This window comes from Colletes gigas, unplaced genomic scaffold, assembly GCF_013123115.1.
Source record: "Colletes gigas isolate AHSC1104 unplaced genomic scaffold, ASM1312311v1 Colletes_gigas_Sc00071, whole genome shotgun sequence".
Taxonomy (NCBI): Eukaryota; Metazoa; Arthropoda; class Insecta; order Hymenoptera; family Colletidae; genus Colletes; species Colletes gigas.
The window spans coordinates 220,446-240,006 of record NW_025106700.1 but is presented as its reverse complement, the minus strand read 5'-3'; the positions used below and the strand labels follow the sequence as shown (position 1 = coordinate 240,006).

At 35.2% G+C, this 19,561-nt stretch overlaps 3 protein-coding genes across 3 annotated transcripts; 1 reads left to right on the top strand and 2 right to left on the bottom strand.

Annotated features, from left to right (window-relative positions):
* Positions 1-679: 679 nt before the first annotated feature.
* LOC122403752 (PH-interacting protein) lies at positions 680-12,563 on the bottom strand. The gene is made up of 22 exons (XM_043407483.1): positions 12,406-12,563; positions 12,261-12,319; positions 12,161-12,190; positions 11,892-11,951; positions 11,173-11,323; positions 11,004-11,102; positions 10,587-10,924; positions 10,090-10,244; positions 9,654-9,971; positions 9,140-9,557; positions 8,833-9,058; positions 8,124-8,445; positions 7,823-8,018; positions 7,494-7,742; positions 6,695-6,916; positions 6,243-6,621; positions 5,733-6,132; positions 5,381-5,611; positions 3,059-3,239; positions 2,512-2,665; positions 2,292-2,402; positions 680-2,215 (listed from the first exon to the last, which is right to left on the bottom strand). Exons 1-22 carry the CDS (start codon positions 12,446-12,448, stop codon positions 1,263-1,265), a joined length of 5,295 nt encoding a protein of 1,764 aa, XP_043263418.1. The 5' UTR covers positions 12,449-12,563; the 3' UTR covers positions 680-1,262.
* A 934-nt stretch (positions 12,564-13,497) lies between these two features.
* Positions 13,498-15,197, top strand: LOC122403706 (dehydrodolichyl diphosphate synthase complex subunit DHDDS). The gene is made up of 5 exons (XM_043407400.1): positions 13,498-14,111; positions 14,196-14,357; positions 14,424-14,572; positions 14,645-14,829; positions 14,892-15,197. Exons 1-5 carry the CDS (start codon positions 13,951-13,953, stop codon positions 15,111-15,113), a joined length of 879 nt encoding a protein of 292 aa, XP_043263335.1. The 5' UTR covers positions 13,498-13,950; the 3' UTR covers positions 15,114-15,197.
* A 320-nt stretch (positions 15,198-15,517) lies between these two features.
* On the bottom strand, positions 15,518-18,694 carry LOC122403705 (protein Hook homolog 3). The gene is made up of 2 exons (XM_043407399.1): positions 18,555-18,694; positions 15,518-18,464 (listed from the first exon to the last, which is right to left on the bottom strand). The coding sequence occupies exon 2, from the start codon at positions 18,444-18,446 to the stop codon at positions 16,335-16,337; it is 2,112 nt and encodes a 703-aa protein (XP_043263334.1). The 5' UTR covers positions 18,447-18,464; positions 18,555-18,694; the 3' UTR covers positions 15,518-16,334.
* Positions 18,695-19,561: the final 867 nt, after the last annotated feature.

Genomic DNA, 19,561 nt, shown 5'->3' with positions numbered 1-19,561 from the left:
TTTATCGCATGATTAAATAGTTATACAGGGTGTTCGGCCACCCCTGGGAGAAATTTTAATGGGGGATTCTAGAGGCCAAAATAAGACGAAAATCAAGAATAGTAATTTTTTAATTGAGGCTTCGTTAAAAAGTTATTAACGATTAAAGTCGCGAGTCTTGCGAGTGAGAACCACTATCACGCGCACGCAGCTGTGCGCAGATTGCAGTCTCACAGGCGCAACTTTAAACGTTAATAACTTTTAACGACGCATCAATCGATAAATTGACATTCTTGATTTTCGTCTTATTTTGGCCTCTAGAATCTCCCATTAAAATTTTCCCCAGGGGTGGTTGAACACTCTGTATACCGACCATAATTTTCTTTTGGTATGTCTTCAGGGTGTTCAGTCACATCTGGGAAAATTTTTAATGAAAGATTCTGGAGACCAAAATAAGACGAAAATCAAGAATAGTAATTTTTTAATTGAGGCTTCGTTAAAAAGTTATTAACGTTTAAAGTCGCGAGTCTTGTGAGTGAGAACCACTATAACGCGCACGCAGCTGTGCGTAGATTGCAGTCTCACAGGCGCAACTTTAAACGTTAATAACTTTTAACGACGCATCAATCGACAAATTGACATTCTTGATTTTCGTCTTATTTTGGCCTCTAGAAGCCCCGATTAAAATTTTTCCCCCGGGGTGGCCGAACATTAATAACCTGTACATTAATAACAGTTTGGAATATTCCGTAAAAGTAATAATTCGTTGAAACGCGTAACGATTTAAGTGTTATTGCGTCTAAAACGTTAGCGTGTGTAAAAAGTAAAAATATTCTTACGAAAATAACCCTTTTTCTTGTTAGCGAATTAAACATTATTACATCAATATAACAAACGAGTGTTATTATAAAGTTTCACTGTTTCCGCTTGCGACTAAATCTTTCGTTTGCTAATTCGACGATGCATTTGAACGTAAAAGAAAATTACCCATGTGCCTCACAATAATGGAAGTATTTTGCAGCAGTGTTTATCATGAATTGCTATGACAATCTCAAGTGTTTATACGTACAGTCTATCTATGATCTTATACTAAAATTCTCAGGCAATAATATCCTGGCATACACAAATTGAGTGTGATGCTACAATATAGATACAGTCGCATGTTTCAAAGAACAAACATTATCAAATAACATTTAAAATTTTTACAGTATTCTTAAACGTTCGTAAGAATCATTTGAAAGATCAATAATTTACATTCTTTATTACTAGCATGAAAGATGCTGTTAGGGTGATTCTAGACTCCCAAGGAAAGCCCGTGCTCGTTCGGTCATTTTTCGTACACGTCCTCTACTACTTATACTAATGCCTAGCACGTTCTCAGGTTCTGGTAAACTTTCGTCGCTATTTTCTGCATAAGACTGACGTTTAATTTTACGTCGGTTTCTAACTGGCATCGTATTGCTTTCATCACTTTCCTCGTTGTAACGAGGACGTTTTCCACTTCTTCTCGAGTTCAGCGTGGTCTCTTGAATTTGTACTTCCCTTAATCCACGAGCTCTTCGTTGCGACCTCGACGGCGCAAAAATTTTATCCGAATCTTCGCTGTCCGAATCTTGATTATTAGTTTCGTGTTGAGACTGCTCCACCTCTTCCTCCTCCTCCTCCTCCTCCTCCTCCTCCTCTTCTTCTTCTTCATCTTCGTCATCCTCGCTTTGACTCTCAATATTATTTCTGCCATTCTTCGTTATGCACTTCAAGCTAGTAACAGGTTCAGAAGGTAATTTTCGCGATCTCGTGCTAGTTTTGTTAATAACTTCTTCTTCGCTTTCTTCGTCCGACGACTCAACCGCAACAAACTGTTCATCGTCTTCGTCTTCCTCGTCGTCGTCGTCGTCGTCGTCAGCAGCGACGAATACCTTCGACTTTGACTTTGCTTGCTTATTATTTTTACTATTCTTCGCGCGATTTTTCTTTGTTTGCTTTCCACGGCCGCTGGGTGTATATACATCTCCAGAATCACTGTCAGTACTAGCACTCGGTACTGCTTTCCTTGCTCGTGTCCTTCTTACAGGCACACTACCACTACTTTCACTTTCCATGGAAGCTTCCGAGTCACTCGCTTCACTTTCACTTTCTTTTGTCTTTTTAGATATAACGGATCTAGAAATTCGAAGTTTTAACACTCGTGACGAATTAAAAGAACGTTTGGTATGGCCGTTTGTCATACGCGACGGTCCTAAAAGATACGCAAACATTAGGAATGCGTGGATGGTAGCTAAAATGATTTAACGAATCGAAACTAAAATGCATACCTGGCGCGGACACATTAGAATTCTTCTTCTTTTGTACTTCATCTAAGTCCTCGTCGTCATCCTCACTATTTGCGTCATCGTCTGTACAAGTAGATTTTGATTTCGGCGGTCCTATACATACATTTAAATTCTTTAACATTTGCACTTAAAAATATTTCCATATTACTTATCATCGTAAGGCATTTCACTGAGTAATTAATGCCCATAAAATTAAACGTACCTGTGCCGTTTGTTAATCGAACTTTACCCTTTTTTCCTTTCCCTTTTGCATTTGTTCTATTATTATTGCGTCTTCTTGCAGACTTCCAATTTGAAATTATTTTTCGCATATGTTCCTCGAACATAGCTGATAATCTTATTGTCATTGTATATATCTATAAAATAACAGGTAGTAGAATACATTTTTGTTGAGGTACTTTAAATGTATTTAATATATATACGTATCAGAATGACTGAATAGGTCGAAACATATAAATATCTCATGCAAAGAGAAATCGATAAGCACTTTGCCATTTTACAAACTGTAGCTTTAATCTTGAAATATTACAAAATAAAATTAACCAATGTGATTGTATATACTCCAGTTGACATAAGAAATATATAAGAAATACGCTCATGCGTTCACAAATGTAAAAATTTTAACTTTTAATATCTCAATGAAGTTTCACGTTGCAAAATGGCGCAGGATTTCTTGATTTCTCCTCGCACGAGGAATTTTTATATTGCCTAGTCTTTTTAAAATATTCCGCACAATAAATATCACCTACCCTTGAACGTTTATTAGTGTTATAATTTTTGCTATTTGTAAATATTAATCTCATATCTTTGGCAAATTCTAAGGGTGTTTCATAATTACCACCCAATAAATCTTCTTTTACTGTACGTAAATCCATTGGTGTATCTATGATTTGATGGTAATCTGGATGTTCTAATCTATCAACCGGTTCTCTGTCAAAAAATTTAAAATGTTAAATGAAAATTGAATTGTCTTACATTATAAAACATTGGTCAAAGAACATTAGATAACCGAGTGTTGAAATAAGAAAAAAAATTAAAAATAACGTAATCGTGTTTCAGGCATTTTTGTTTTACGACTTATAAGATATTGTAATCGATACTTTTGAGAGAATATTTTTCTACCGAAAAATACGTTTTAAGACACTCTAATCGCGTTTTAGTTATGAGAATACGTTTGTACGTATGCCTGTTAACTTTTTCGTTTATTTTTAGCAATTCAAACATAAAGCCTCAAAACGTGATTTCATCATTTTTGATTTACGTATTATTCTGATAATCAATCACTACAAGACTGTCCATCTGTAGATAAAGACTGTTATATCTACAGGGTGTTCGGTAAAATCTGGGGAAATTTTTAATGAGAGATTCTAGAGACTAAAATAAGACGAAAATCAAGAATAGTAATTTTTCAATTGAGGCTTCGTTAAAAAGTTATTATCGTTTAAAGTTGCGAGTCTTGTGAGTGAGCACCACTATCACGCGCACGCAGCTGTGCGCAGATTGCAGTCTCACAGTCGCAACTTTAAACGTTAATAACTTTTCAACGAAGCCTCGATCAACAAATTGACATTCTTGATTTTCATCTTATTTTGATCTCCAGAATCTCGCATTAAAATTTCCCCCAGGGGTGGTTGAACACTCCGTACATCGACCATAATTTTCTTTTGGTATGTCTTCAGGGTGTTCAGTCACATCTGGGAAAAATTTTAATAGGAGATCCTGGAGGCCAAAATAAGACGAAAATCAAGAATAGCAATTTGTTGATTGAGGCTCCGTTAAAAAGTTATTAACGTTTAAAGTTAAAGTGTGCAGCGCGCGCGTTTCCCGTCTCACAGACGCAACTTTAAACGTTAATAACTTTTTAACGAAGCCTCGATCAACAAATTGACATTCTTGATTTTCGTCTTATTTTGGCCTCCAGTATCTCCCATTAAAATTTCCCCCAGGGGTTGTTGAACACTCTGTATATCGACCATAATTTTCTTTTGGCATGTCTTCAGGGTGTTCAGTCACATCTGGGAAAATTTTTAATGAAAGATTCTAGAGACCAAAATAAGACGAAAATCAAGAATAGTAATTTTTCAATTGAGGCTTCGTTAAAAAGTTATTATCGTTTAAAGTTGCGAGTCTTGTGAGTGAGCACCACTATCACGCGCACGCAGCTGTGCGCAGATTGCCGTCTCACAGTCGCAACTTTAAACGTTAATAACTTTTTAACGAAGCCTCGATCAACAAATTGACATTCTTGATTTTCGTCTTATTTTGATCTCCAGAATCTCGCATTAAAATTTCCCCCAGGGGTTGTTGAACACTCCGTACATCGACCATAATTTTCTTTTGGTATGTCTTCAGGGTGTTCAGTCACATCTGGGAAAATTTTTAATGAAAGATTCTAGAGACCAAAATAAGACGAAAATCAAGAATAGTAATTTTTCAATTGAGGCTTCGTTAAAAAGTTATTATCGTTTAAAGTTGCGAGTCTTGTGAGTGAGCACCACTATCACGCGCACGCAGCTGTGCGCAGATTGCAGTCTCACAGTCGCAACTTTAAACGTTAATAACTTTTTAACGAAGCCTCGATCAACAAATTGACATTCTTGATTTTCGTCTTATTTTGATCTCCAGAATCTCGCATTAAAATTTCCCCCAGGGGTTGTTGAACACTCTGTATATCGACCATAATTTTCTTTTGGTATGTCTTCAGGGTGTTCAGTCACATCTGGGAAAATTTTTAATGAAAGATTCTAGAGACCAAAATAAGACGAAAATCAAGAATAGTAATTTTTCAATTGAGGCTTCGTTAAAAAGTTATTATCGTTTAAAGTTGCGAGTCTTGTGAGTGAGCACCGCTATCACGCGCACGCAGCTGTGCGCAGATTGCAGTCTCACAGTCGCAACTTTAAACGTTAATAACTTTTTAACGAAGCCTCGATCAACAAATTGACATTCTTGATTTTCGTCTTATTTTGTTCTCCAGTATCTCCCATTAAAATTTTTCCCAAGGGTGGCCGAGCACTCTGTATATTGAAAATAACTTTGTTTTGGTATGTGCCAATATTAACTTGTTCTACCTGAAAGGAATAGAATCCTCGCATTGCCATAATGTTTCTAATAATTGGCGGCATGATAGTTTCCAATCATTTGCTATTTCTTGTGATCGTAAATTTCTACTGGATGTTGCTCTCTGGGTACTTGTAGAAGGTTTATCTTTTGCATCTTCCACTTCGACCTCTGACTCGGAGGAATGGTACGTATCGACCAATTGATGGTAAATAGCTGGCACATCCAATTCCGTAGTTTCTCTGAACGATAAATAAAACACAATCCGTTTTACAATAATATACCTTACTAAAATTAAGATGAAGTAAATACACAAAATATAGACGATGTAAAACGTTTCTGTATAGATAAACAAAATCTTACTTTATAATACGTAGACACAAGTCGGTAACTATTCTTGCGTGCTTTACTATCTGACTATGTGGCTCGTTGAATTGCTCTGCATTTGTCGCCAAGTACCGAACGTCGAACTGCGCCGACGTAACCCTCCGATAGAAATGATTTTCAAAACGAGCCTTTATAGTCGACAAATCAATTGGATATTCCACGACAAATGCATATGCTGGATAGATGTTGAGATCGACGGGTGCCATAAAAGGCTCTGCAATTGCAAGACTCATCACTTGATCTAATCCACGTATAATCCTACGACAAGTCGCTTCTCTATCACCCATTGGCCATTCTTCTGCCTGGGGCTGATACAATATCGTTCGTATTTCTTCCGGAAGTACAGGAACTGCACCGCCAAGTTCCGCAGGAAGTCCTGCAACAAATATTTTAAAAATTATGGTAACAGTCGAATACTAATTTTTAAACAAGGCTTAGTAATACGAACAGACCAATATTAGAAATTGCCAAACATTTTATACGTACTGTTTTCATCAACTGGTTCCAGATCCCAAGGACTCATTCTCTCGTATTCACCATTATCCCACCTGACGCGAAAACACATGAAAAAAGATTCTGGAAAATCTTCATCCAAAGGTTCCATTGATTGTATTTGACCCATCCACCATCCATCATCAATCATACAACGAAATCGATCACCTTCGGACCAACTACGCGCTAAGGCTGTATCAAACGTTTGACGTAGAACTAAGAAGTCCAATACATCGGCCATGTCGTGATACTTAATAGTGAAATTCTCTCCGGTTAATCGGCCATCTTCATCCATCAATGCTAGTTTTAAACAACACAATCGTGGTGGACGAATTTCGTACTTAATGCCTACTACTTTTACAAATTCCTGAGCCTACAAGAATATTAAATTTATTATTCTCTGAATTGTAACATTCATAAAAATAAATGCTCCTAAAGTGTCTTACCCTTATATTAACTTTATTCCAAGGTTCACATCGCGGACCAAGTTCATACACTTTTTTATTTCTAACCGCATCTAAATAGAATTGATGCCCTTGCCGAAAATACACAATCTCGTCGCCCATCTGTGGATAGTAAGGAGCTTTTCTTGGTATTACTTCAGTGAGCCATTCGGAAGGTCTAAAAGCTTCTGGGACTTCCCCAATGCCATTAGGTACCGGCACGGACTGGAAAAAAAAGAACGATATTGAAATAGAAATTTCAAAAACAAAAAATTAAGTACATACAGGCCTGACATTCTCACCTAAAATAACTCGTAAATTCTGTGTTGTATACAAAAAGTTTATTATATAACTTTTTTCATGAGTGAAGGATTAGGTCATAAATTCTAAACCTAACAGTTAATGAGATTTTTCCTGTTTCTCGAAAATTTACTTCTTATAATCATTGTCATCGAAAATTCCAATAAGACAACTTTGATATCTCCGACAGTGAATCATAGATATAAGGTTGCAATGACGTAACGTTACTTTCATTGATAAGCAGTGCCCAGTAAACACCGCTGTTTTTTTTCAAATTCATGCTGATACCGAATCTCCAACTTGACTCAACTGTTAACTGTTAGGTTTAAAACCAACTACGGTTAATATATTTTCAGTAAAAGCTCATCATTCTTTTAGATTCTGGTACGAGTCGTATGATGTTACACATAAAAAATCAGAGACATTTTTACGTATGAAAAAAGTACAAATGTTTTTTTTAATTTCCCCACACTGTATGTACGTATGAACAATGCTTACTTACCTTTTTCTTAGGGCGTTTGCTACGTCTTCTGTCCGGATCACTTGGCGGAGTAAGAGATCGCTTCTTTACAGGTTTGCGTTTACTTCTCTTTGGTGGTTCTAGATTCAAACCATGGTCAGCAATCCAATCTGAATATTCTGTGCTAGAATCTGAAGTGGAACTATCGGAACACAAATCTTCCTCGTGAGCAGTAGAGTCATTGCTGTTGCTACTGGCAGAACTTCCTGTTGTTCCTGGATTATCAAGATTCTGAAAGCATTGGTACGATTACACATATTATGTTTAGAAACACAAAGTGTTTGGATGATTTCAATTAATTTAAAGAATACCTCAAACTCTTCGTCCTCCTGTTCCTCGCCACGTGCAGCCCTGGTTCTATAACCGTGTCTAGCAGTTCTATTACGTTTACGATTCGCTAATCGACTGCTTATATTGCCTTCAGTAGTGACGGTACTTGACACTGGTTGTGGCCTTCTTCGCATTTCGCGTCTCCAATTCTCAAGTTCCATGTCCGCTGTTGCGTGTCTATAAATATTGTTGGATTTATTTTTGAACTTAAATAATTGATAGAAGTATCAATAAGAGTTAAGATCAAAAAATTTTTAATACATTAAATTGGGTAAAACGTACAAAACTTTGTATTGTGTTTCTCTAACAGCTGGATTCATAGATCGAGCAAGTATAGGCTTATTCCAAGGTGTAGTATTATCTCTTTGCCAATTACCACTACTTTGTCGAACACCTTCGACATCACCGGCTCTTCTCAAGCCCGATCTGCTCCCACGAGGACTAGCCATTTGACGAACTGGTTGTTCCATAACATTTTCTTCCCTATCATCACCACCCTCTCCTTCGACGTTAATATTTTGCCTTTGTGCAAGAGCTTCGATTAATTGGTCAATATTGGACCGTGGTTCTTGAGATGGAAGACCTTCTATAACTTCTTGCATTCCTATTAAATGTAAAAATACGTTTATTACGTAAAAATAATGGACTTTTTGTATCCATATACAGGGTGTTCGGCCACTCATGGGAAAAATTTGAATGGGAGATTTTAGAGGCCAAAATAAGACGAAAATCAAGAATAGTAATTTTTGAATCGAGGCTTCGTTAAAAAGTTATTAACGTTTGAAGTTTAAGTGTGCAGCGCGCGCGGTTCCCGTCTCACATGTGCAACTTTAAACGTTAATAACTTTTTAACGAAGCCTCAATTAAAAAATTACTATTCTTCATTTTCGTTTTATTTCGGCCTCTAGAATCTCCCATTAAAATTTCTCCCAGTGCTGCCCGAACACCCTGTATACATATGTATAGTGAATGCACAAATTAATTTTCATACCTCCAGCACCTACTGCAATGTTTGGTACTAGCTGCTCCCCTCTACAGTTCTCTCTTCCGGGAACCAATCTTTGCAGCGCTGGCGGATAAGGATTTCCATCGACATCCACCAAAAATGGCGGAGGCATTAAATGGGGCGCTGTCTGTGTTTGTTCATCCAAAACATAATTATTTGCATCTCGTATCAATGGTCTATAATCCGTATGGAAAAATAATTCTTTTGGTATCTAGACAAAGAAAATGTATGTTTACCAATGTGTTTTTATATACAAAATTAAACGCCGAAATTAAGAACCAATGAGACTTACTATTTTAAGTTTCTGAACACCAGATCCGAAACCATATAGTAAAAGATGTCCATGGGAATCTGTTGCTGCCAACATTGTTCCATCTGGGGACCATTTTGCATCAAAAACAGCACCATTACCTTGACCTTCAATAAAATTTTGAAAACAGGCTATAGGTTCTGTATTTAATACATCCCAAATTATAAGTTGCCCGTCGTGTCCAGCACTCAATATTACACGAGGATCTATCGGATGGGATTCTAACACAAAGACTTCATCTTTGTGCCCACGAAGAACTTTTACTAATTCACCTGATTTTGCATTCCATACTTTTAACGAACTGTCATTTACAGCTGTGATGACCCATTCATCACTTACATCCCAACTAACCATAGTAACCTTGGCTTTTTTGTTAGAATCATCATCTGGTTCTGATTCTCTAAAAATAATTAAACGGAGAACGGAATTATTAAATTTATTATTAAATAAGCAAAGATTTGATGATCGCTTCGTAATGTACGTTTCGAATAATTACCCAGGAAGTTTCGTAGTCATTAATAAACGTTTATGTATCCACTGTTGTTGCTCGAAATTCCACACATTTGCAGTACCATCTTTCGAACCAGAAATGAACCTCAAACCGCTATGCGCCCATTGAATACTATCAACTGTATCAGAATGTGCTTCGACCTCTAAAACCCTACGTGGACCTTCATCTCCCAACATCGCGTATACTCTAACATGATGATCGGCTGAACCAGCTGCCATAAATGCCCCACCAGGACTGAACGAAGCACAAATCATTTGTGCCTGGCCAGGTCGCATCTTTTCATGGTACTGAATCGGTTTCGGCCTATAGAAAATAAATATATAACATCCGTTAGAAAGAGAAAAATATTCAGAAAATCTCAGTAATCGTAGTAGTCTAAAGAACGAAGCTACTATTCGAATATATAAATATTTCAACTAACTGAAACACTGCTCTCTCTTTCCCCTTTCTTGTATGAGACCAAAATGCAACAGACCCGTCTGTACTTGTTGAAACCAAGTAGTAGACACCGTTGCAAGATATAGGACAAAAATTCACAGACGTTATCATACCAGAGTGCCCAGACAGAACTGCAACCTACGAAGAAATAACGAAATATTGTTGAAGTTGTATTTGCATTTAATTGTAATGCGCGAGTCGCTCACTCTCGTAGCCTAGTGAAGTGTAAAAATTAAAGTGTTGTTAAGAATAAATGTACGCGTTTAAAATGATCTCTGTGAGTGCTAATAATTAATAAACTTTGACAGAAAATTCCTGACAAATATAAATAAACGCATAGTGATACAAATTTGTATTCGAAAATTACAAGGGATGTGCAGGTGGATCCCGAAAGTATCTGAAATTCCTGGAAGTGTTCGGAATGAAATAAAAATAATTTACTTTCCGTACCAATCGAAATTCATATCATTAATTACTTACGGGAGACATTGTTTGAAAACACCAAACTCTCAATATGCGATCTAGGCTTCCAGCAGCGAGTAAACTGTTATCAAAATTTACTGCTATGTCCATAATTTCAGCCGATGCTCCTCGAAAGGTAGCTAGTAATCGCCCATCGATAGAACTCCATACTTTAACAAGTAAATCGTCTGCACCAGTTATTATATATTTCCCAGTACGATCGAAGAGAACACAATATACTGCGGATAAATGTCCCAACGTGTGTCTGTACAATTGCATTCTATGATAAAACCTTGTAGGTATCGCTTCACGACGACTCAAAGGACCTGAATTCTCCCTTCCTTGAAGTACGCGTACTATAGAAAAATAAAAAATAACACTGGTGTAACGTTCAATGAGTACGTAAAATGTTTATTCTGCAAATTTCCAATTTACCTGTATTAGGCACTGATAAACTATAAGTTGATTTCATAAATGGTTTTCCACCTAGTCTTCCAGAATATGAAACGATGCCGCGTACTTGACGTAAAACATCTATGAATATTCACGGAAAAATTTAATGTCAATAATTTTTAAAATACTTTCGTATTAATTTCAATCTTACCCTCGTGTGTACGTAACAAAGATTGTCTGCCTGCTCCGAGAAGAGATACTGCTCCTGGTATACATGGAGGTACCTCTTTTTCTAATACTGGACCAATTCTGGCACATATTTGTAACAAATGATTTGGTCCAATATGAGAATACTTCTTTTCCTGAAATATTACAATTCGTAATTTGTTTCTCTTGCCCTTTATTTGATATTATATATATCGTAAATTAAAAAATACGTTTAGTTATGATAAAGAAATTGTTTTACTAAATATTCTTTCGCGCAAGCAATTTAAATTTAACTAATGTAAAGTAGTCCCTGACTTTAACCAATCAGAGAACGAACAAACAAAAGCGACCAATCTGAACAGCCCACTCGTCACGCACGATACCAGTTTCTATAAATAAGGTCTGAGCATGAGATATACTCATTGATCAGCTCGCGCAAGATGGCCGGAAGTTAATGCTTATTGGCTGAAAGTGATAGGGTGGGGGGAATCTTGTGCAACAGCATACAGCCATGGAGGAGAAGGGCTGAAGAGTGGGATAGAAAAGGGGTAGCACTCTAATAGGGGTACTTCATATATCCGCATTCATCTGTCACTTTACGACACAATAAAACAAAATTTACCGTAATGGTATTCTAAAAAGCAGCTTATTTATTCTGTCATTAGTCGAGAATATTTGTACGCTAAACAACAAATTTTTTAAGAAAAAAATTTATTTACTTACCAACTCTTCGAATGTTTGATTATGTACACGCCCTTCCCAATCTAGCCTTTGCGGCAAAACCTGCGAAAAAATGTAAAAATCATAAAAATTGATCGATCGATCGATCAATTGCACTCGAAATAAAATTGGTATGATTTGTCGAGCATCAAGGTCGCCGACCTTGAAATTCTAATGTTTTGACAAGCAGAAACCACGTGCAAACCATGTGGAGCCGATGGGTATGTATAGTGTCACCCCGGCAAAACGTCAACTCAGACCAATCGTCTTACCTTAGCTCGCTCCAATTCACGCTTCAACACCTGAAACGTACATATCTCGTCACGATACGTTCCACCGTAACTCGGTCGTTTTTAACCAGAAAACGCTCACCTGTGCGGCCTCACGACAAGGTCCCGCCGCTAAGAATTTGGCAATTACGAAGTACAGCTCTGTAAGAAAGAACGCTGCTTAGGAACGAACCGCACGCCTCGCTTCGTTGCGGATGGTAAGGGCGCTTATCGCTCCCATTCTTTACCTGGTGTTATTGCAGTCTCATTCTTGGACACGCTGCCCTCCATTCTGCCTGACCAATCGTTTATTATTCACTCACGGACAAAGAGAAACATTTACTTTTTAGGGTCATAGCGCGGCAATAACCATTTCGGATTTCATTTTCTCTCTCGCGAGGTCTCGACCGCGAGACGCACACGCACGCTCACCTCCTCAACGGAAAGTAGTCCCCCCCATACCCGATTGTCGACACAACGTACCGTATTATGCAGTAACGTAATTTGTTACTTAAGAACCCTACGCAATTTTCTTAAAATCGTGCTCCTTAAGAGGAAATTTCTCCTACAGCATTTTGAGAAACAATTAGACAAATAGTTTCGATATTTTAAACGCCCATTACAATTCCTATCGTTCGTAAATTTCTGTAATTATGAAACATACGTATGAACATCTGTATACGGGTAATTGAAATTAAAAATTTAGAGACAGTAAACTATAGTTATAGGAAATATAAACGAACAGGGTAGTCTTGATTTTAAAATTAATAGAAATTAAAGAGGGTTATAAGACTGTGTGTATAATCAACGATTGAATTTACTAAAATACATTTTTAGTAAAAGAAAACTTTTGTAATACAAAAACAGTGCAATACAGATCTTAGAATCAGAAAGATTATAATTAATAAAAACAGAAATTTTTATATAGCTACCTACTACTGTTATGTTAAAAACTTTATACGTAATTTTAATTGATGATATAAGTAGATTAATTTTTTAATTTCAATCTTACAAATTGCTTTATAGCATAATAATGTTCGTATTTATTTTGTAATATCGAGGAAATTATTATGGATTAAATTTATTTCTATAATTGTACAAAATAAATATTCGACTAATTATTGTTGCAAATGTTTAAATGCGCGTATGCATACATTCGTGAAGAATAAAAACAAATAGAATTTTTCAGATAAGCCAACATTCAAGATGGACGTTGAGTAACTCGAATAAAACTCAAAATATCGATGTGTAACGATACATATATATATATGCATAGAAATATATATATACATATGTAATGCTTCGTATGTACTTAACTTTTCTAAGGTTTTATGTTTCTGAAAAAAATTGTTAATGAACTTAACGATAATCAAATGTAATAACATACCAATTGTATAAATAAAGATGTTATGAAACGAAGTATTACAATCCCCGAAGATGATAAACGTGTATTTAAAATGTTGATAAGGTTAAATGTCGACGTGTCAGTAGAATAATTATTTTAGTTAGTTTTTTTTTTATAGACAGTGACGTGTCGCAAATTACCTCTTGTCAGTATTGTTACTAAACATTCTACAGTTAGAAATGTACGTGAAATAATATATATATTTTTTAATAAATGTGTCATTATACCTTAGTATTATGTGTGGTGGGAAAGTACACAAAACGATAAAAAAAATAATATATGAAAAATTCAATGTTAATTTTAACAACTGAGTTTAAATTAAACGTAAAAATCGTTCGAAGTTCCAAATACTATTTCTAGAGTCTATATATTTAAACATTTTTAAACAATGTCATGGATAAGAGATAGCACTTTAAACTGGTTTCAACTTTTGGCCATAAAAGTTTTAAGAACCGGGCATATTCCTAAGCATGTGGCATTTATAATGGATGGTAATAGACGTTACGCAAGTAAAAATGGAATGGAAAAAATAGAGGGGCATACGAAAGGGTATGTACTAACGAGACGCGCTATATTCACATGCATTTCGTTCGTTTTATATAATTTCTACTAAATGTTAATTTTAATCTTTAGATTCGACAAATTTGCGGAAACTCTACAATGGTGTAGAGATCTTGGCATACAAGAGGTGACGTTTTATGCTTTCAGCATTGAAAATTTCAAAAGAAAACAAGAAGAAGTGAACGGACTTCTAAATCTTGCTGAACAAAGATTTAGAAATCTTCTAGACGAAAAGTACGCTTCAAATTATTATTCAATCTTTGTTAACGTAACGGAAAATAATAAATATATTTGTTACAGAGAGAAAACCAAACAATATGGATTATGCGTTCGCATAATTGGTAATTTGTCTTTGCTACCTCAAAACATACAAGAATTAATAGCTTCGGCTATGATTTTCACTAAAGATCATACCAAAGTGTTTCTTAATATCGCATTTGCTTACACGTGTAAGTGTATTTAACAATTTTAACGTAAAGAGAAATTAATTTTGTAAATTCTTTTCTTATACTATATTTTAGCAAGAGATGAAATCACGCATGCCATTAAGGATGTAATCGAGGGCGTTCGATGCGGTGATATTCTTCTAGACGACATAGACGAAAATCTAATTTCCAATTGCTTGTACACTAACGACTCACCAAATCCGGATTTATTGATTCGTACTTCCGGTGAAGTCAGATTCAGTGATTTTCTTATGTGGCAAGTAAGTTTGAAAATAAAATCCCTTGTCTGTACCATTTTTTAATTCTTCAATATAAATTTCAGATTTCGAACACATGCATTTATTTCACTAACGTGTTGTGGCCAGAATTTAATGTATGGGAGTTTCTTAATGCAATATTTTATTATCAAAGATGTTATTCCGATATACAAAAGATAACGAAGATACAAAATGTGAAGCCTATAATACAAAATAGTAGACAGTTGGCGTACATAGATAAATTACATTATAAAAGACAAATCGCACTTGAAAGTTTGTATCCATGAAACATTTAAACACAGCGTACTAAAATAGCATATTTGAATAATATTATTATTAGATAAAAATTTGAATATCCCGCATTGTATATTTATGTCGCTTTATAGAATTTTGCATTTATTATGTATATAAAAATAGTTTTCAAAAGTAGATTTCTTTCTGCATTTTCTATAATTGATAAAGCTGTTAAAATTTGTACAAATATGAACATTATGAATCATTCGTAAGTCTCGTTATATTCTTATAAAAAAAAAAATGTATTATACATATTTTTCTGCTGTATGAATTCCTTTACAAAACGAGTCTAATGTATAAAATATATATTGAAAGAAATAACAAAAAACTTCATGTATATTTATTTCCTTTTATATTATTTCAGATTTGTCGCAGCATACTAAATGTTTGGCTCGTCTCTAATACCTTTTTATTATTTTTATATACCATATTTAGCAGTCTTTCCTTTATAAATCTTTTTCGTGGAAAATAATATTTTAGAAATCTCCTACTGTATGTGTGCAATTGTATGTTTATTGAATAAATATTATAATAATGTTATACCCACTTCCTACAACTACTTGCACAGTGTGATCAAGGAAGGTGTATCTGACTCTCAGTTTCTTAGATCGTTCTTTAGTCGTGTCGAGAAGAGATTAGAGCAATTACATTTCATTATTCTAGTTCCTACTAAACAGAAACGTACGAAGTTATGTATTTTTATATTTCGATATTTATATAACGTGTGTATACATATTTATTATGTTTTAAGCATAAAAATAGGAAACATGTACAATATATACATCGAGTTGCATACTGTATTATGATTCCATATCTGCTTTGTAAAAAAGCAATCAGAAATTTTGCTAATTCATTGGTGATAAATTTTCTGTTAACAATTAAAAGAATAATAAAGTATACAATACATTTTGCAAACAACCAGCGTGGCGTGAATGACAAGGTATTTCCTTGCAAGTTCCGAGCTTCTTCTGCTCTGCAGGTTCAAACCCTGCCAAAACAATACATTTTACAAAGCATAAAGATTAATATTGCAGCGTGAAATCGTGTAAGTCCTAACAAGTTAAATTCTATAAAGTCTTTAACCAGTTAGCTGTGATTGACTCGAAAGGGGGCGCCACAGCTAACTGGTTAATTATTTTATCCGCATAGTTGCCACTATTTTTAATTCTAATTGAAATAAAGCCTATATATATAAATAGATAATTTATTACATATTATTTAGAATTATAAGGCAGATGATGTCTAGCTGACGGTTGCCTCTGTCTTGCCAAAAAAGATTGCCCTTGACCCGAACTCAAGGCAGCAAGACGCCGGTCTATTGCTTCTCTGTGACATGTCAAACCTAATCGATAGTACGCAGACACCATTAATTTCTCTTCCATTTCTTTGATTAATTTCGATTCTTTCAAAGACCGTTCCATATCCTCCATAATCTTCCGCTGTTCTAAAATTTGATTCCTCAAAACAGCCACTTCGTTTGGAGACGAATTATTCTGTTTAGGATCTAAACTTTTTATAACACTTTTTGCTTTCTCCACATATTTTCGGTAACGTTCCTCGAGCGCTGCATTATCATATTCTCGGCGCGATAACTTCTCTTGCAGAGCGAAAGCTTTTTGTTTTTGTGCTTGAAGCGCATTTTCTCGTTCTTCAATTTGAAGAATTAAACGTTCTTTTTCTCCATGCGCTCTTTTCAATTCATCCTCCAACTGTATTATTTTCTGCTCTAAATTGGTATTGTCAGCTTTATTTTCTCCGTTTGTTTGATTTCCTAATGCCTCTTCTAATCTATTTTCTAATTCGATTATTATTTGATTGGCTTTGCGATTCTGACCTCTAAGTACATTCAATCTTCCTTCAAAATCTTCTAACAGCGCTTGAACTGTGGGCAATTTATCATCGTTTCCCTTTTGCTTAAGCTTCAACATCTTATTTTCGTGTTGTAAACATAATAACTTCTCTTTAATTTCAAGAGGTATCATTTCTGTACTTCCGACCGTACTATCGGCATTAGGTTTTGCCATATTTTCTGCTGCCTGTAATTGCGTACATTTTAATTCCTCGTTTGTTTCTTTTAAAGCATCCCTTTCAACGATTAATCTGTCTCTTTCTCTTTGTAAAGTACTTAACTTTGCTTCCATTTTTTTCCCTTCGAATTCAAGTTTATCGCACTTATTAGTTTGTTCGTCTAATTTATGATGAACCTCTGCGAGTTGTTGTTTACAGACTTCTAAATGATTGCGCAGCATTATAGTTCGTTTCGATTCCTCTTCGTAATCTATCTTGCATTGCAAATACTCCAAGTTCTTATCTTCCAATATTTTAAATTGCCGTCTTAGATCACTCAAGTCCTCCATTTTCTTTTTGTACGATTCTATTGTAAGTTCGTATTTAGCTACTTTATCCGCAGTTTCTCTCAACGCATCTATTTCATCTTTTAAATGATTAGCCTCGTCCGCTGCTTTTTGTAAATCTTCTTGCTTGGACTGTAATTCTAACACTTCCTTTTCTAATAGCTCTACCTTTAATCTATAATCATCTCTAGATGTTTCTACCTTAAATAATTCATCTTTAAGAGCTTCTACTTCTTTCCTAAGGCCAGAATACTCTAAAATAGAACCAGATTCTTCCGTATTATCAAATTCGTCTAATTTTTCCTGGAGTTTCTTATTTTCCGCCACTAACGCCGCTTTTTCTTCTTGCAGAAGCGAAAGCTGCTGATCAAGTTCGTGACACCTTTGGGCTAACTGCTCTTTCATATCGACAGTCGATTGAAGTTGCGCCAATAATCTTTGCTGAGCACCATCAGCTACATCCAACGTTTCAAAGTTAAGACTAGTACCTAAGCTTAATCTCGGACCGTTCATATTACTTTCTAATTCTTGAATATTCTGCATAATAGCTTGCTGGACGGTTTCTTCCATACCCATAATTCTTGTTATATATTGTTGCTTTTGATTACAATTAACAGCGCACCCAAGAATCAATTGTAATAAACGGCGTAATTCATAATTATCACAATGTTCGCCAATTTTAGTTGCGTCAGGTTTAATATAACCTGATAATTGTTGATTCAAACATTCTATGTAATATTCCATTACGGCTTCGATTATTTTCTTTAGATTACTAACTTTCAACCGCCAGTTAGTACCTACATCAGTCTTAATCTTTGACCTCCAAGCAGCTGTGAACCATTCGGGTGCAATTTGGGCCAAAACATTTGCTAAAGCAACTCCATCACTTATGTCCTCTACTGACGAGTGAGGTGCCTGAATATCAAAGGTATCTAACCATTTAATTAAATTGTTCAATTGTTGATCATCCATCGTTATCTTCAATCAAAACTGTATTAATAATATCATAAAAAGTGGTGTGTATGTTCTGTCATGAACAATAATTTCACGAACAAACGTGAATACTTTTAAAAATCTTACTTTATAATGTATTTAGTATATAAACTGACACGAATTTTGTCATCGCTATTCGACTCATTAATATTCTTTTCTAATTTATTTTCTGGTACAACTACCTTAAGAATCGTGCGAAAATACCACTCTGATAATCGTTCATGGTAGTTTTCATATAAAGTAGAACTAGAGCAAGTGTAGTTACTTTGTGTTACTTTCCCTTTTAGTTAGTTTTATTGTAAACTTACAGAAATTGCACTTTATTTTTTCGAAAATACATGTTGGTAACAGCTCTTTATCAATTGTTACCAATCATTTACCGCAGAAGAATTTATACGCAACAAAATTGTTACACAGTTGCAACACACTTTTTGTAATATTGAATAACTTAAAGTAAATACGAAACAGTGTGGCCAGATCTGACATAATTGAGTGCATCGACGTCGACATTAGTAACGACGAACTTCCTTAGCGTTTAACGGAGTGGTGGGGATAGCAAGCATATGCTACTACACGAGCCACGTGTATGTCAGCTCTGCACTTCGCACAACTTCGGGAAATTGATAGAGAAAGCAAATGTGAGCCTTTCTTTCTTGCTCTTGTAACAGCTGAAGTCGTCGATACTTACAAGGAACCATCGCGAACGGTCCGGCTTCGATTTTGATGAAACTTTGTACACTTATAAAGCAGCCAAAAATAATCGAACGTATTTTTTTTTAGCTGCGGTAACTCGAGTTTAAGGGGTGAAACCACCCCTTGAAGTTTTGGCTCGAAACGGCTATCTCGAAAACGGAAAGACATACAAAAAAATTGTTAATGGGCGAGGTTGATGGTTTCTTATGTACAATAACATGGTGTTAAAAAATTTAAAAAAATACAATTTGTTTATAACAAAAAAAAATTTATTAACTTAATTTTTCATTTTATTGAAATTTTCATAATGACAAAAAATGACGAGCATTTTATTCCAAATCCACTGGTATGCGATTTTTTAAAATTGCCTCCTACATTTTGATGATTTACATCTTGCGCGC

Excerpts from the sequence above, each read along its gene's own strand:
- LOC122403705 (XM_043407399.1), bottom strand. The coding sequence starts at position 18,446 with ATGGATGATCAACAATTGAACAATTTAATTAAATGGTTAGATACCTTT.
- LOC122403706 (XM_043407400.1), top strand. The coding sequence starts at position 13,951 with ATGTCATGGATAAGAGATAGCACTTTAAACTGGTTTCAACTTTTGGCC. Across the intron at positions 14,573-14,644 it reads TATCGCATTTGCTTACACGT|CAAGAGATGAAATCACGCAT; the intron begins GTAAGTGTATTT and ends ACTATATTTTAG. Across the intron at positions 14,830-14,891 it reads GTGATTTTCTTATGTGGCAA|ATTTCGAACACATGCATTTA; the intron begins GTAAGTTTGAAA and ends TATAAATTTCAG.
- LOC122403752 (XM_043407483.1), bottom strand. The coding sequence starts at position 12,448 with ATGGAGGGCAGCGTGTCCAAGAATGAGACTGCAATAACACCAG. Across the intron at positions 12,191-12,260 it reads CTTGTCGTGAGGCCGCACAG|GTGTTGAAGCGTGAATTGGA; the intron begins GTGAGCGTTTTC and ends TGTACGTTTCAG. Across the intron at positions 8,446-8,832 it reads CATTGCAGTAGGTGCTGGAG|GAATGCAAGAAGTTATAGAA; the intron begins GTATGAAAATTA and ends TACATTTAATAG.